We start from the raw sequence: 16,586 nt of genomic DNA on the forward strand, positions 1-16,586 counted from the left end.
TAAACGGCTCATCTAAGAATACACAGTTAGTAGGTGATAAAGGCAGGATTTCAATTCAAATCTGTCTAATTGAAACTTTTGCTTTCTTTCAATAAGGAAATCTCCCCAACGTGCCTGTTTTCCCCTATCCATATTTACATTTGTAAACAGAGTAGGACTCCTAAACATTCTAAAATGTTAAAAAAGCAAGATGCATACACTGTAAACCACTTCAATGGAAGGGACCAAACCAGTTACCTGGTCGAACTTTCTAACCTTACAGGAAAAACAGAGTCCCAGCCAGATGAGGCATCATGTTTAAAGGTAAATAAGGCCATGCGCCTGAAACCTGACTGCTCAAACTTTTAGATTAATGACTACTGTACAAATGTATGGGTCACAGTATGAGATTTTCATACCTGTATACTGATCCAATCAGGGTAATCCACATTTTCCCTTTTATATTCCTTTATGTTTGCAGCCTTGTCATGCCTTCCTTCTACCTGCACATCCATGTTATATAACAACCTGTTGTACACTTTAGTCACCCCACAATGTCCTGTAACACGAGAAACTTAGGCCTTCCAGAAAACCCTGACTTGACACCTGCTATATGACCTCCCAATCTTTTCCCAGTTTCTAGATACCACTATTCTGCATTCAAGTTGAGTCTTTTTAACCTTCCATGTGAGGTAGAACATGTGGTACTTGTCTTATTTCACTTGCTAAATGTCTCCGGCTTGTTCATTTTGCTGTAGACAATACGACCTCACTCCTCTTATGCCTAATATCCCATTGTATATAATATAAATGCACCACATTCTTTTAATTCATTCATCTGATGATAGCTACCTTGGCTGATTGCATATCTCAGCTATGAAGAATGATATGAGATGACATAAAAGATATGATCAATGGGGACCTGTTTTCCAGCTGAAGCTGAAGCACTTCCTCCAGGTTGCCACTTGAGACACAACCAATCCGGACAATGTCCGGAAAAGAGTGTGCCTTCTAACAAAGGCCAGAGACCTGTGGTGGGATGAACAACTGTTGTTGTTAACGATGTTAGGGAAACATCAAACAAGAAAACCACATCAATATTTACCTTTCGCTTTTTAATGGCTCCGTTTGCCCCAGGCACAGCTTCACACAGGCGGCTTATTGCTTCCCTACAGAATAGAAACCACACAAAAACTTAGCATGCTAACTACATACCAGAAATGTTCACAACCTGTTAGAAATGACCATGAACAGAATATACACATCCGTCATAATGAGTTTGACAGAAACAATCTCCCTTTAGGTCACAGTCTCTCTGTGATTCCAACCCAGGAACACAGAGCAACAACCTAACTACCGACAAATTACTGTACAGTGTGGAGTCCTGCAGTCCGCTTGTCCCATCCAGCTTTACTTTTTCTGGTGTTTTGTTTTGCTGTTAATATGTAACCACACAGAAGTGGGCAGTAGCTGGTAGTCTATAGTCTATTGTTCCCTCTGTGGTGTTCTGAATAAAAAGCATCATAGTATTGGAGCACTAAAGACAGTTAAACACAAAAGAACTCAACATTGGAGGCGGTTTAAAAGGCCACAGGAGAGCACCGGATGTCACCGTGGTCTCAGATGGAGCCCTATTGACAAGGTTCCTGCTGCCAGCCATTGAACTTTCAGGCAATTTCACAGGAGAAAAGAAAATCAATATCAAATTTCCTCCTCAGCTTATTTTTCTGCCCTTACTATATATTGTACTTCCTGAGAGAACGGCTCCACTCAAATAAGGCACTGCTTCTTAATGGAAGTGGGGATGGTGCGGGGCCCCTCCTCTCCAGAAAGGTGCTGCTAACTAAAAGCTTTTGTCTGCCCAGCTTCACTCTGCTTAATGGGAACCTGAGCCTTGTGGCTTTCAACACTCGTATTCAACATTTCACAAGGCAAACAGAAATCTCTAAACTCATGCAGGATTCCCTTGAGATGACTGTTTAACTCAATCTGCACACACACACACACACACACACACACACCCCAAACCATTACACGACCACTTTTAATGTATTACATTCCATGACAGCATTTTCTCTAAGTTATTTTTTTGACTTCCAAAAGAAGGGGCTGGTAAGGCAGAGGAATGCAGACTGGTTGCTAAGAATGTACAGTTACGCTGTAATGCAGAGTTGAGTTTGTTCAGGAAATGTTGGAAAAGTGAGTAGAATTCTCGAAGACTCAAGCTATCATTTCAGAATTATAGGTTCAGGTTTCTTCTCTTTCTTCTTTTTTTGCAAAAATTAAAATATAATCCAAAATATTACCCTTATTATGGCTAATTACCTACCACTGAAGGCTAAATTGGTTCTTTGATTTTGCATATTTTCTCAGGATTTCAGATTTACTATTTCTTTAATGTTCTAACTTTTGTGCTTGGAAATCAAACGGAGGGATAACACAGAGGGCAAGGTTGTCCTTTGGCTGCTTGATTAAAGGCTTGAGTCATATTAATAATTACTCAATAACTAATAAAACTCAACTGATGGAAACTGACCTGTCACACTTGCCAAATAACTAGGCCAGGCACTGCCTTCATTGATGATATTAAAATTGTGCTTAGGTCAGACCAGGCCAGGCAGGGCCATAATACATATTGGCCTGCATGAGAACTGGATTAAAGGGAAGAACCAGGCTGGCCTAATCGACTGTATCCACTAGTGCCAGGGCATGAGCCAGAGTGAGTGCAGACGGGTTGGGCTTTGCTGCAGCATTGCCTGGCAAGGCTGGGACTGCGGGCAAGCCCTGTCAAGCTAGACTGCAGAATCACGTGGAGAGTGCAGGATCTGGGGTAAGAAGTGTGTCCAGAAGGAAAACTGTGGATCTAGAAGGGAAACAGTACTTTTCTAATGGGTTCTAGCTCCCAAGGTGAGCATGAGAACCGGGGCTAGGGGAGGGCCTGGCTAGACAAGCAGTGGCACCTGCTGGCATGAGTGTGGGCTGGAAGGTGGAGTTGGTTAAAACGAGTTAGACTTCAACACCCAATCATGTGTGTGAGAGCTGAAAGGGACAGATCAGACTAGACCAGTCCACTGCACATGCTGGCAGGCACAGGAACTGGGGCTTGGCGTTGGCCCAGTGGGGGCTTTTGGGAGTCACTGTGACTGGACTGTAGCTCCTGATGGTGTTATGTGATGAGCACGTGTGTGGTGGGCAGGATTGGGCTGGGCCACAGCACCCACTGGTTTGTGTTAAAGATGGGGCTGGAGATACATCTTACCTAGCAATTGCAATTACCAGGGTGGATGCAGGCTGATATGGATGATAGAATGAACTGAACCCCATGCAGGCGGGTACTCATACAAGAAATAGGTCTGAGAACACCTCAGACGGGATTTCTTTGAGGATCTTGCCAATTAAACCATTGGACTCAGAACTCCAACCATGGGGAGAGTGGCAGGACCAATGGTCTGACCATGGAGTGCATGCATAAAAACTGGGCCTCCGGGCCCAGCAGCATGGCCTAGCAGCTAAAGTCCTCACCTTGCATGTGCCAAGATCCCATATGGGTGCTGGTTCTAATCCCGGCAGCTCCACTTCCCATCCAGCTCCCTGCCTGTGGCCTGGGAAAGCAGTCGAGGACGGCCCAATGCTTTGGGACCCTGCACCCGCGTGGGAGACCTGAAAGAGGTTCCTAGTTCCCGGCTTGGGACTGGCGCAGTACCGGCCATTGTGGCTCACTTGGGGAGTGAATCATTGGACGGAAGATCTTCCTCTCTGTCTCTCCTCCTCTCTGTATATCTGACTTGGTAATAAAAATAAATAAATCTTAAAAAAAAAATTGGGCCTCCTCAGTGACTTTGACAGAGTAATGGATGGCATACCCAGAAGCACATGGAGGATTCAACAGTCCATGGGAGCCTATACATCTGGTGCCATAGCAGAGGAAGGAGGGCAGAACAAATTGGACAACCTCCCTAACAAAACTTGACAGCAAATTTATGGGTGAACGGAGACTCTAAGGTGGGTTATGTCAGTCAATGGATGGAAGGATATCCTCATCCTTGGATCTGCGAGATCAATGGCATGTCAAACCATTGAAACCACTAGAACAGAACCCTCGCAGCATCCTCCTCATTGGGAACCCTGGGATGACACTGAGTAGCCATTCACCATCCCCAGGTACTGAGCCAGTTGGGAAGCTGGGTGTGGTTTCTCCTCTTATCTCTCCCTTTTCCTCAGATACAGGAGGAAGGTATGCTGGCTGGATAGTGAAGCTGGCTGGATTGAACTAGACTTCAATACCCATTGACATGTATGAGAGCTGAATGGGTTGTGGGACAGACTGGACCAGTCTGCTGTGCATACCAGTAGGCATGGGAAACAGTGCAGAGGGCAGGACTGGTGGGGGTTATTGCTGGTTGCTCCAACTAGGCTGCAGCTCCCACTGGTTTGTGTAAGGGCCAAGTATTTGGTGGGCAAGACTGGGCTGTGCTGCAACACACTTTGGTTTGTGTAAAAGACAAGGCTGGAGACAACTGACCCAGCAATAGCAATCATCAGCATGTGCATAAGCTAACTGGGGGGACAGACTGTGCTGGACCTTGTATTGGCAAGTATACACAAGAATCAAGTCAGGGATCAACCTCAGATGGAGTTACTTTGGGGATTCCCCCAACTGAATCGCTGGACTCAGGACCCCATTCATGAAGAAAATTGCAGGTGCCATGGTCTGCCATGGAGTGCATGTGTCAGAGCTGAGCCTCCACAGTGCCTTACATGGAGCAGTGGATAGCATATCCAGGTGCCCATGGAAGATATGGCAGTCCATTGGAACCTGCAGAGGACACCTGCTACCACAACAGTGGACAGAATAAATTAATCAGCTACCCCAGCCATGTATTAGCAGTGAATATCTGGGCAAATGGAGAGTCTAGGGCGTACTGGAGTGATTTTGTCACTCTTGGAGTGGCGAAATTGGCAGTAATGCAGAACTGTTGAACTATCAAAACCTCTTGAGCAGGACCCTCAGAGTATGCCCCACATCGGGGACCCTGGGGTAGTGTCGAGTGGCTGCCCTCCATCTCAGGGTGTTGAAGTGTCTGGGAAGCTGGGAATGGCTTCTCTGCTTATCCCTCCCCCTTCCTCTAGATAAAAGAAGGGGAAAAAGAGAATGTGGAAATGGTGATCTCACCCACCTTCCTGCAGCCCATGACCCTTACCACCCTAATCAACTATCAGCAAAAATAAACATAATTAATAAAAAAAATGTGGAAATAATCGTCTCACTTTCTCCTGATCCTCCACCTTTCCCACCCTATTCAACTATGTTAACATCATCAAAAATAAATGTAATAAAATAAAATAAAGAGTACCTCAGTCCCTTACTCCATTAGAGCTAACTCTGCTGCTATGGCCTATAAAATTTACTGCAAATGGTTGGAAATGAAAGCACAAGCAATGGTTTGAAATGAAAACAAAGGAATTACTATAATTAGTATTAGAAGCTGTTATGTTTCATATAATACTTACTGATTTAACAAAGTGCCTTTGTAGCCTTTTTTATTCTCACATACTGTCAATAACTTCTAACAAAGGTAACAGTGAAGTCAGAGGGGAGTACTTTTTTTTTAAGATTTATTTATTTTTATTGGAAAGGAAGATTTACAGAGAGGAACAGAGACAGAAAGATCTTTCATGCATCGGTTTACTCTCCAGTGGTCGCAATGGCCAGAGCTGACCCAATCTGAAGCCAGGAGCTTCTTCTGGGTCTCCCATGCAGGTGCAGGGTCCCAAGGCTTTGGGCCGTCCTTGACTGCTTTCCCAGGCCACAAGCAGGGAGCTGGAGGGAAGTGGGGCCAATGGGATTAGCATGGAAGTGGAGCAGCCAGGACATGAACTGGTGCTGAAGCAAAGTACTTTACAACAGGGGCAATCCCAAGAAGGTTTGGAAAGGTGAAGCACGGTGATAGATTGGGCACTAGAGATAGCGTGGAAAAGACAGCAACACATAAAGTGTCGTGATTTAAGGGGAACTACAAGATCTGGGATGCTGCTGGGGTGGAAAATGTGACACAACAAGAGTGAGTGAGATTAGTCTCAAAAACACTTTTTTGATGGGCCTGCCTTGTAGCATAACAGTCAAAGCCTCTGCCATCTCATGCAGGCACTGGTTTGTATCTCAGACACTGGATTTCCAGTCTTGCTTCCTACTAGTGGCATGGGAAAAGCAGCAGGAGATAACCCAAGCATCTGGACCCCTGCCAGCCATGTGGGAGACCCAGATGAAACTCCTGGCTCCTGGCTTCAACCTGGCTCATTTTTGGCCATTGTGGCAATCTGGAGAGTGAAGCAGAGGATGACAGACGAGATCTCTCTCTCTCTCCCTCCATAAATTAAAATAAATAAATAAAAACATCTTTAAAGAGAACAACAACAAAAAAACACTTTTTTTAAAGGCCAGATTTTAAGTACCAAAGTGCTTCAAAAATTCTTGGAAACGTACGATTTTTTCAGGGCTGATGCCATGGCCTCTATCTGCCATGCCAGCATGCCAGCTCTACTTCATGATTACTCTACTTCCAGTCCAGCTCCCTGATAACGTGCCTGGGAAAGCACTGGATCATGGCTCAAGTGCCTGGGTCCTGCACCCAAATGGGGGAACCAGAAGAAATTCCAGGTTCCTGATTCAGACCAGCCTGGCTCTGGCTGTGTGACCATTTGAGGAGTGAACTAGCAAACAGAAAGTTGCTCTCTCTCTTTGCCTGTGTGTTTCCTTCACTCTCTGTAAATCTGCCATTTAGATAAAAAATAAATAAATCTTTATTAAAAATGTCTATTTTGGTGCAAAAAATATTGAAATCCTTGCACACTTTTTTTAATGTTGTATAATTCCCACTTTCTGAACATCTCTCGCCTTTCAGATTTTGCTGTTTTACAACAATCCAACTCTGGAATTGTACCATAAAAAATAGCCTTAGACAACATGCAAACAAACCAGCAATGTGTTCCAAAATAAACTTTGTTTCTAGAAACGAGTAATTGGCCAGATGTGGCTCACAGGTTTTAGTTTGCCAAACCATGGATCAGATAATTCACACTAAAGGAAAAAGTCCATTTTTTTTTTAGATGAGATGTTCACATTCATTATAATGTTAAATTAAAAATGAAAGCAACTCCAAGATACTTTGCTCACATTAAAGTAGCAAAAAAACAAATACAAAATTTGTCTGAAAATGAATGGAAAAAGTTTTACTTCGAGAATATTTATTCCTTATTAGGGGCCTAATACACTTTAAAAAGCACTTTGGTTAGAAATGACAAACATAATAAAAATCCATCAGCATTTGATGGGGAAGAGACAGGAGAACTTACAGTGAAATAGCAGTGTGTCTGTGTGTGTGTGTGACACACAGAGAGAGAAATAGTTATTTTAGAGTTTAAAAAAAAACAAACTTTTTGATACAGAGATATGACATGCCAAAATAAATACTGTGATTTGGAATGTTAAATATGAGATATGCGGGAGCCTATACAGATTAGTGGGAAAGCAGGTACTGGAGTACCATGAACACATTGGTTCCAGAGATGTGAAATTAATTCTCTGGAGGGGAAGGGAGAACATCAGAGCCTATGAAATGTTGTTATAAAATTAAATACAATAAAAAAAATTGTACTTAGGAACTTTAAAAAAAAAGAAATTAATTCTCTGTAAACAGTGATGTAGAAAGAGCTAATAAACAGTGATTTGGCTTTAGATTTTGGCTTATAATTTGTTGTTTCTGATTCCACCAATGTTTACATATCTACAATGTAAATGGGGTTTCAAAACCTAAGCCTACGAAAGAAGGAACCTTAGATTCAGAAGCATGCGCAAAGGATCCCAGAGACTTGGGGAAGGACAGTGGCTGGCTCGCCTGCCCTTGCCCACTCTTTCAACAGAGTGAGAGGCTACTTCTTGGCCAATTCTTATACCAGTGTGCTGGGAGAACCACCAATGGAAAAGGACAAAATGTCAGGGGCCAACCAGGAACAGGCTGGAATAGATAAGACCCCGGACGTGGGCTGCCATTGTTTGCTGTCTTCTCCCAGCAAGTAAGTGTGTGTGTGTGTGTGTGTGTGTGTGTGTGTGTACCCTCAGGAATTTCAAAGGTGAGTGAGGCACCTGTGGCTTCACAGAGCCTAAAAAATCTAGGGAATGATGCTCAAACAGGGCGCGTAGGAGACAGTGTATGCTTCTGTATTTGCTTTTTTTTCTCACATTTTATTATTATTGCTATAATTTTATGATACAGTTCCATATTCCCTCATCCCCTCCCCAATTCCCTCCCCCCTCCAGTTCCTTTATATCATTATTAACATATAGTTCTTCATACTCAGTCATATGTTCATCATTTTAAAACTTATAATTGAGGGTCTGGTGCTATATAGCCTAGTGGCGAAATCCTCTCCTTACAACCATAGGGCTGCTCCACTTTCTATTCAGCTCCCTGCTTGTGGCCTGGGAAAGCAGTCAAGAATGGCCCAAAGCCTTGGGATTCTGCACCCACATAGGAGACCTGGAAGAAACTCGTGGCTCCTGGCTTAGGATCAGCTCGGCTCCAGCCTTTGCGGTCACTTGGGAAGTAAACCAGAGGATGGATTTTTTTTTTAAAGATTTATTTTTTTATTATTTTTTCATTGGACAGGCGGATGTACAGAGACGAGAGACAGAGAGGAAGATCTTCCGTCCTCTGATTCACTCCCCAAGTGAGCGCAACGGCCAATGCTATGCCGATCCAAAGCCAGGAGCCTCTTTCAGGTCTCCCACGCGGGTGCAGGGTCCCAAAGCTTTGGGCTGTCCTCGACTGCTTTCCCAGGCCACAGGCAGGGAGCTGGAAGGGAACCGGCGCCCATATGGGATCCTGGGCGTGCAAGGCCAGGACCTTAACCACTGCGCCACCGCAGGGCCCCAGAGGATGGATCTTTCTCTTTCTACTTCTCTCTGTAGATCTGTCTTTCCAATAAAAAGAAAATCTTTTTTTAAAAAAGCACTAATTATTAATGCTTGTAGGTTTGTGATTCTAAGACAAGTTAGGGGCTTTCTTCCTTGGAGTGTGGGGTAATCTTTTATTCCAAGTTTTCTGTTCCATTTTACAGGGTTCAACCCATCCCTGAAAACATTATGTGAATTCTTTGGGGGTGATAGTCCCCAGTTAAGGACCACAGTTTTAAAATAAAACCTATCAAATCTTGCTTTCTCTGCTGATATCTTTGTGGCAGGGAGTGCCAGACCCACGTCAACAATTTGCTGCTGTTCTTCAGAAAGATCTGCTCCTCCCCTCAAGTTGGGAGAAACAAATGAACTGTAACTTTTTAAAGAACAAATTGTACTTTCAGTGCTTTTCTGAAATTTCAGCCACACCCTTTGGCCTAAAGCGTTGATTTGACAAAAAGCACTGGAAAATGAAAACAGGCTTGTGAGCCCAGGGTGGAGACTTCATCCAGGACCACCCACCTCCCCTGGCCGCCCACCTCGCTGCAGATTCCTTCTGGGCGTGAGCTGCCCTGCGCCTGTATCCTCCAGCAGGAGTGGGCTGGGTGGCGTTTTGCTGGCTTAAGACCTCCATCCTGGGAGCCTGTACCAGAAAGAAAGCCGGCAAAAGGCTGCTGAGCCGCAGCCAACAGTGGTCACTTTGTTTATTGTTCTGCCACATGAGAGGGAAGGGGAGAAGTGGGCTGATGTCAGGGAACGAGAATGCAGCTGAAGATTTGCTTTTAAGCGTAGAAAATCCTGCCTACGCCATAAGATCCAAAAAAGATATTTTGTCTGTCTTAACAGAGTCCAAACCAACTGGACAAACAAAGCCACCTTTCTTCATCAACCCCTGGCGGGGTCATATTCACATTATAATCTGTCTGTGTCTCTAAGCCTTAACGGGGCAAGTTCCTCCAGAAGCCACACCCATCATATCCACTCATTTTTTTAACATTTGGAAGACAATATTACCAAACTGGAGCATTTAATGGAGCAGGTTTTGTTCTGTTTTGATTGATTGTTTTTAGTGACTATCAAGATGCTGTTTTCCAGTAAACAGAGGAGCCAAAGTGTCACATGAAACCAAGGCAAGGGCCCAGTTGGAAAGGCAATGCTCTCCACACCACTGCGACTCCTGCCACACACACATGCCAAGTCAGCAAAGAGCACACACAGTGAAAAAGTGAGATGAGAACAGAACTGAATCAGAACAAGAGCCTCTCTAATGTCAAAGACACACAAGTAGAATGCATCCACCTGCACTTCCCAAGGGTCTCTCCCTCACCTTTCATCTCCACCACAAACCCTGCAACCTCTCAGGGACAAGTTGTCACTCCCAGTGTCTCAAATTGCTTCCATATTGTGAATGGAGAGACCTGAGAGTGATTCAGATTTCCCAGCAGGATGGGATTCCATTGTTCCCATTATCCTGGGGAACTCAGCACCATCTTGTTTGAAATCTTTGCCTTCAGGACATCAAGGCTCAGGATCTAGGTGCTCAATGGTATCCAGCTTGGCGAAATGAAAGACATCTAAGAATTTTGTGAAAGTCCTGGGATAGGACGTGTGGGAACATGAGCCAGCCTTGGTGGTGATAAGCATACAACAGGTGCTGTCAGTGCCCACAGACCCATGGAGAACAGAAAGCTCCCAACTCGCTCTGTGTTGTTATCAGGAAGCACTGCCTACTCGGTCTTCAGCGGGTTGCCTCAGCTTATGAAATACAATCTTTCATTTTAGAAATAGGATGGCCAAGTTAACCCTTTCAGCCCTTCCCAGAGCATCCATCCCCACACTGCTCTGTTCCCACGAATTACATTCAAACTCAGACACAATTTGCAATCTGATCCAGTCCAGGAACATACGGGTTTTTCTGTCTTTTTCTGTGATTCCACACTTCATCTCTGATACAACTGTGGGCTCACTAATCACACTGGAATAAGGTGAAAGACCATCCCTTCCTCAACATCACAGCTCCTTTCCAAGTCTCTCTAGTAGCCAAAATTATTTCTTTTTTCCTAACCTCACCAAGATTTCTCATAACAGTCACACACATCTCTATATTCAAAACCCACACCCGCACTGATGGATTACAGACTTTGCAACTGGTTAACACGTCTTACAAAAATGGCAATGAAGAAACAGTTATTTTCATACCAAAAACACACTGAAACTTGTACATCCAAGACTTCTCCTTTACTTTGAGACAAGTTGAACTTTTAAAAAAAATAACTCTGTTTTGACAAGCTATAATGAAGCTGCAGCTTTGGTTGGCATTAAGAGTGCAATAAGAAACACTGCATGGTCACTTAAGAGTCAAAGTTCTTTCAAAAAATCAAAATGGATACAATCTCATCACCCATTTTGTTCACTCTATTTCATTCTAAATGGTGTGTATCTACTTCTAAAGATGGGGACTATCTTCAAAGAAGGAAGATTTAACACTACTTAAGATCTATATGTATATATTTAAAAGTTATTTATTTTTATCTGAAGGCTGTTACACAGAGCGAAGGAAAGACAGAAAAACATATCTTCCATCCATTGGGTCACTCCCTAAATAGCCACAATGTCTAATGCTGGACAGCTTCCTTTGGGTCTCCCGTGTGAATGCACTGCCCAAGGCCTTGGGCCATCTTCCGCTGCTTTCACAGGAGCATTAGCAGGAAGCTGGATTGCAAGTGCAGGAAGCTGGATTGCAAGTACAGGAGCGGGATTCCAACCAACGCCCATACGGGATGCTTAATTTTACATCATGGCACCAGGACCTACCTAAGATATGTTTAACAGTTTGCAGGGGAGGTATCTATAATACTGAGCAAGACTATGATGGATAGCATGAAAAATACTGTAACTTTTTTTTAAAGTAACTAGTTACTTTGACTAAAAACTATTGATTTTATTTGAGAAGTCAACTAAATTAAAAATTTGGTCTGTGTATCTAGAAGAAATCATTCTACTGTAGCAAATGGTAGGACGACGTTGGCCTGCTCATCTGCCAAGAATTCACCAGAATTAACCATTTGGGTAAGTGGTAATGAATTTTAAAACTCATTTTTTTTCCCCTTAAAATTTTATTTATTTACTTGAAAAGTAGAATGGCAGAGAGAGAAGGGAAGACAGAAAGAGATCTTCATCCACTGGTTCAAAAGCCAAGTCCTGTCCAGGCTGAACTCCATCCCACTCTCACACACGATGACAGACCTGCACAGCTGAACCACTGTCTCTTGCCTTCCCCAGCACATTAGCAGCAAGCTGAATGGGTGCAGGTGAGCCAAGATTTAAATAGGCGATGCCAGAGTAGCAAGCAGCAACTTAGCCCACTACACTACAATGCCAGCCTCTACTTACAACACTCGGAAGAATCAAATGGGGGCTGGCACAGTGGCTCAACAGGCTAATCATCTTCCTACAAGCAACAGTTCCCATATGGGCGCTGGTTCGTGTGCCAGCTGTCCCACTTCCCATTCAGCTCCCTGCTTATGGCCTAGCAAAGCCACAAAGAATTGCTGAAGTCCCCGGGTCCCTACACCTATGTGGGAGACCTGGAAGAAACTCCTAGCTTCTGGTTTGGGATCAGCTTCAGCCATTGCACCCATTTGGGGAGTGAATCAGCACATGGACTATCCCTTCCTCTCTTTTTCTGTCCTTCTCTCTGTAAATATACCTTTCAAATCAAAATAAATAAAAATTTTTAAATAATAATAAAATAAAGCTGGTTAAAATGTAGATTTCTATTACAATCCCTAGACATTTTGATTCTGTGAATCTGAGAAGGAGCCTAGGAATCTGCATTAACAACCTTGCAAGCAGAGAACATGGACCACACAGGTGGCCAAACTCCTACCTGGAGTCCTTGCACAAGGGAGTTAGTTCTGATCAGATGGATGTATTTGTGGATGCCATAGAATTAGGTCACCTATTTCTAGAGGCTAGGGTAGGCAGGGCTATATCACCTGTACATTTGATGATATTCTTCTATTTGGGAGAAAAACTTGGTCTCTAATGGTAATAGACACTAATAGCTGTTTGATGTAATCCTTTGCATACCCAAACTCTTCATTGAGAAGGGCACCTAGAGGTTCAGGACATCTTTGCCAGCTTCACTTGTACACACAGGTGGTGAAAGTGACCTGTATTTTCTCTCCCATCTGGCAGCCTGGAGGCAGAGAGGATCCATCTGCCCCTCACACTGCACTGATAAACTAGGCAAGGATTCTAAACCTTGGAGGCATATTGTACCCTGGAGAGGATTAACAAGTACTGAAGGCTGGGCCTCATCTCCACAGGCTTTGATTTAACTGGTAGAGAATGGGACTTAAGGCCTTGGATTTTAACAAGCTCTCCCAAATATTAACAATGGAACTGGGGTTGAGAATCATGCTACAGCAACACAGGTCGTAATTATTTTAGGCCCTCCAGGCCATATTACTTCTGTCCCAACTGCCCATGGACACAGCTTTCAAGGCAGGCATAGGCAACACACAAACAAGCTGGCATGGTGATGAGACAGTCACATTTACACCACTGGAAATTAGAATTCTATAATACCGGGCCTGGTGTGGTAACTTAGTGGTTAAAGTCCTCGTCTTGCACACACCGGGATCCCATATGGGTGCCAGTTCTAAACCTGGTGGCCCCACTTCCTATCCAGTTCCCTGCTTGTGGCCTGGGAAAGCAGTCAAGGATGGCCCAAAGTCTTGGGACCCTGCACCCACATGGGAGACCCAGAAGGAGGCTCCTGGCTCCTGGATTTGGATCGGCTCAGCTCCAGCTTGAGGAATGAATCAGTGGACGGAAGATCTTCCTCTCTATCTCTCCTCTTTTTTGTATATCTGACTTTCCAATAAAAATAAAATAAATCTTTTTTAAAAAAAGAATTCCATGTAACATGTCACAACATAGTCTTTTTGCTTTCCATCATTTAAAAACGTCAAAACCATTCTTGGCTAGCAAGTTGCCAAAAATCAAAAACAGCTTCATGACCATGGCTTGCTCTACGCCAAACCAGAAATAAATGTCAGAGGTTGTGGGGCTCGTGGTCACTATTAAGTTTTGAAGAGTAGAAAACCTATTCAAACACAATCCTTTCATCTTTACAGAAAAAGATTGTTTAAATGCATTTCAGACTTGGGGTCTCTTTTAGCTTCTTGATGCAGAAAACTGGATGTTATAAGAGACATGTCTTTTACTTAGTTAACATAAGAATTAGGGAATGCCTTTCACAGTCTAAATTATCATTATCTATTTTTTGTTCTCCCAGCGCACAAGAGGAACAAGAGGGAGAGGGGGAGAGAGAATGAAATTCTTTTGTACTTTTTTAAAAAACATTAACCTTCATTAAGGAACACTATAAGCTTGACACAGAGCAAAGTACTGGGGGAGGGAGTGGATACAGAAATTAATTAAATCACAGTAAGTGCAAAAAGGAACGAAAATGGAAGATCTCATAGTTTTATAATTCCTCTTCTCCTAGATAACAGAGTGAGGGAAAGCTAGTTAATTAAACTCTACAGACGACCAAAGTTTAAAATCTTAGTGTCCCTCATAATTTCTGTGACCTTGAACAAGTTTTAAAGCTATATTTTAATTCCTTAACTACATACAGCTGGAATAATAATTGTTCTTAGAAGAATGTTTCAGTAAATGCTACCACTATTACAGCTTTATTCTTTCATGGCCATCTGCTTTAAGAACTGGGTCTAACCCGCTATGTTCAACATGTAGTGCCCTGCAAGACAGTTCATGCATTATAACTGGGGTTCTACAGACAATATCATGCTAGCAGTACTGGATAGTGCAAGCTTCCCCCAAAACAGAATGCATGTTTAATTTTCTTTTCACATCTATGGCATCTAGCAGTCTACCTAGGACATACAATGCACTCTATGTAGAGAAGTTTAGCTATCTCCATAACACTGAAGCAAGCATGCCCCTTGACCTCGATGCAATCCAGATCCTTCAGGAAGTGTTCCTTGCTTGGTCACACTGGGCTTTCGGCATTTCCGTATCATCTCCTTCAAGCCATCGGTCTGAGACACAGTATAGAAGAGTGAGGTAGATCTGGTTTGCAATTCCATCTCTCACTGACTTCCTAGCTGACCTTGGTTCATTCCTTAATTTCCCTAAATCTCAATGTAGGCGTGAGCAAAAAAGAATGAACAGTCCTATCTGCTTCATAAATGTTAAATTTTGCAATGATGACAATGTTGATAACAATTATTTGTTAACAGTAAAGTGCCCTTTCAACTGTCCACTAACTATTGAAAATTGTGTTGGAGTCATTCAAATAGAGTTGAAATTCAGCCAGTCCCACACAGATAGGAACATCTTGCTTTAACATTAATCAACTTTCTTGGACTCAAAGGCTGTCTGGACCAATCTGAGTATCTTCAGTTTATTTCTTTTTATTCTTCAGTTCAAAACTCTGCGTGGATGGTGCCCTATTTGCTGCTCAACTGTAGAGCCAGGGATCTGACCTAACTGTCTAAGGACTCTGCATTTTGGGACTTGGCCTAGTTCAAGCTGCCAGATCCCCTGTGTTAGATCTTCTGGGTCTTTTCTGCTTTTCTCTGGTGAGCAGTGACCATGTTGACAGCAGGAGCTCCAGGGTCACCTCAAGAGCCACCCTAGGGGCCTGCAAATCCCTGTGGCTTCTGCTCTGGCCAGTAGGATATGTCAATCCAGTTCTGTCCCAGGCAACGTGGTTCTGCCAGCGCCCCTGGGCCAGGCTTCCTGAGGGAGCCTTCAGGTCCAAAGAGGACTTCACCATGCCTTCACTTCCAGGCCAGACATGACATGCTGGGCTTTGGTGAGAGGTTCCTGAGCAACAATAATACTGGTGCTTCTAGGAAAAACAGTTCATAAATCCTAGTGTACTTGCAGTGATGCACACTGACCTGTGTCACCTATGAAAATCATAGCTAGAAATTCAGTCCTCAGGAAGCCAAAAAGGACCAAGCCGGGGGGGGGGGGGGTGGAGGAGGCAGAGCGCGGATACCAGTGTGCACGGGTAGCAAGTCCTAGGCAGAAATCAGTGAAAAGGGTTATTTCACCCAGAATCAGAGCTAAGAATTCTGGAGTCACTGCTACACACTTGGGTTTTAATCATCATGTGTTTTGACCTATGGGTTCATTTTTTTTCTTTTCAAACACTCGAGGTCAACCACTACAATCCACACACAGACATGGACTGACAGCTCCTTGTTCTCACTTGGATTGGTGAGTGAATGTTTCTCATTTGTTCTGAGGGTGTGTGCTTGTTGATAGTATCTGCACATCTGGAAAGGTCTATATATTCCATAATAAATGAGTGGGTCCTGCTTTTAGCTACAACTTATTTTTAGAAGCCAATTCATCAAATGCATCATATTTTCCATGGAAAATATGCTATAACTGGGAGTTTCATTCCTAGCCAAGGACTCCTCAACAAATAAAATAATTATTATAAACAGCTTGTCATGGAACAAAAACTGTTTTATATAAACTTCTGAACACATTTGCAACATTAGAACAATGCCCTACATCCTATAAAAAGGCATATCCAGGACCTATATGTGGAGTCTCAATGTTTCTGGAATTGTCCAACTATCACATAAAAATACAGTTCAAT

General features: G+C 43.4%; 1 protein-coding gene across 1 annotated transcript in view; it reads right to left on the reverse strand.

The window, feature by feature from the left end:
• The window catches only part of SHC4 (SHC adaptor protein 4), a 137,065-nt gene that overhangs the window by 62,701 nt on the left and 57,778 nt on the right, over positions 1-16,586 (reverse strand). The window contains exon 3 of the mRNA XM_040969336.1: positions 1,085-1,148. Coding sequence (XP_040825270.1) covers positions 1,085-1,148 — 64 coding nt within the window. The remainder of the gene's footprint in view (positions 1-1,084; positions 1,149-16,586) is intronic.

The sequence above is a fragment of the Ochotona curzoniae genome, unplaced genomic scaffold (genome assembly GCF_017591425.1).
Source record: "Ochotona curzoniae isolate NIBS_2020 unplaced genomic scaffold, NIBS_Ocur_1.0 scaffold_4701, whole genome shotgun sequence".
In the NCBI taxonomy this organism is placed as follows: Eukaryota; Metazoa; Chordata; class Mammalia; order Lagomorpha; family Ochotonidae; genus Ochotona; species Ochotona curzoniae.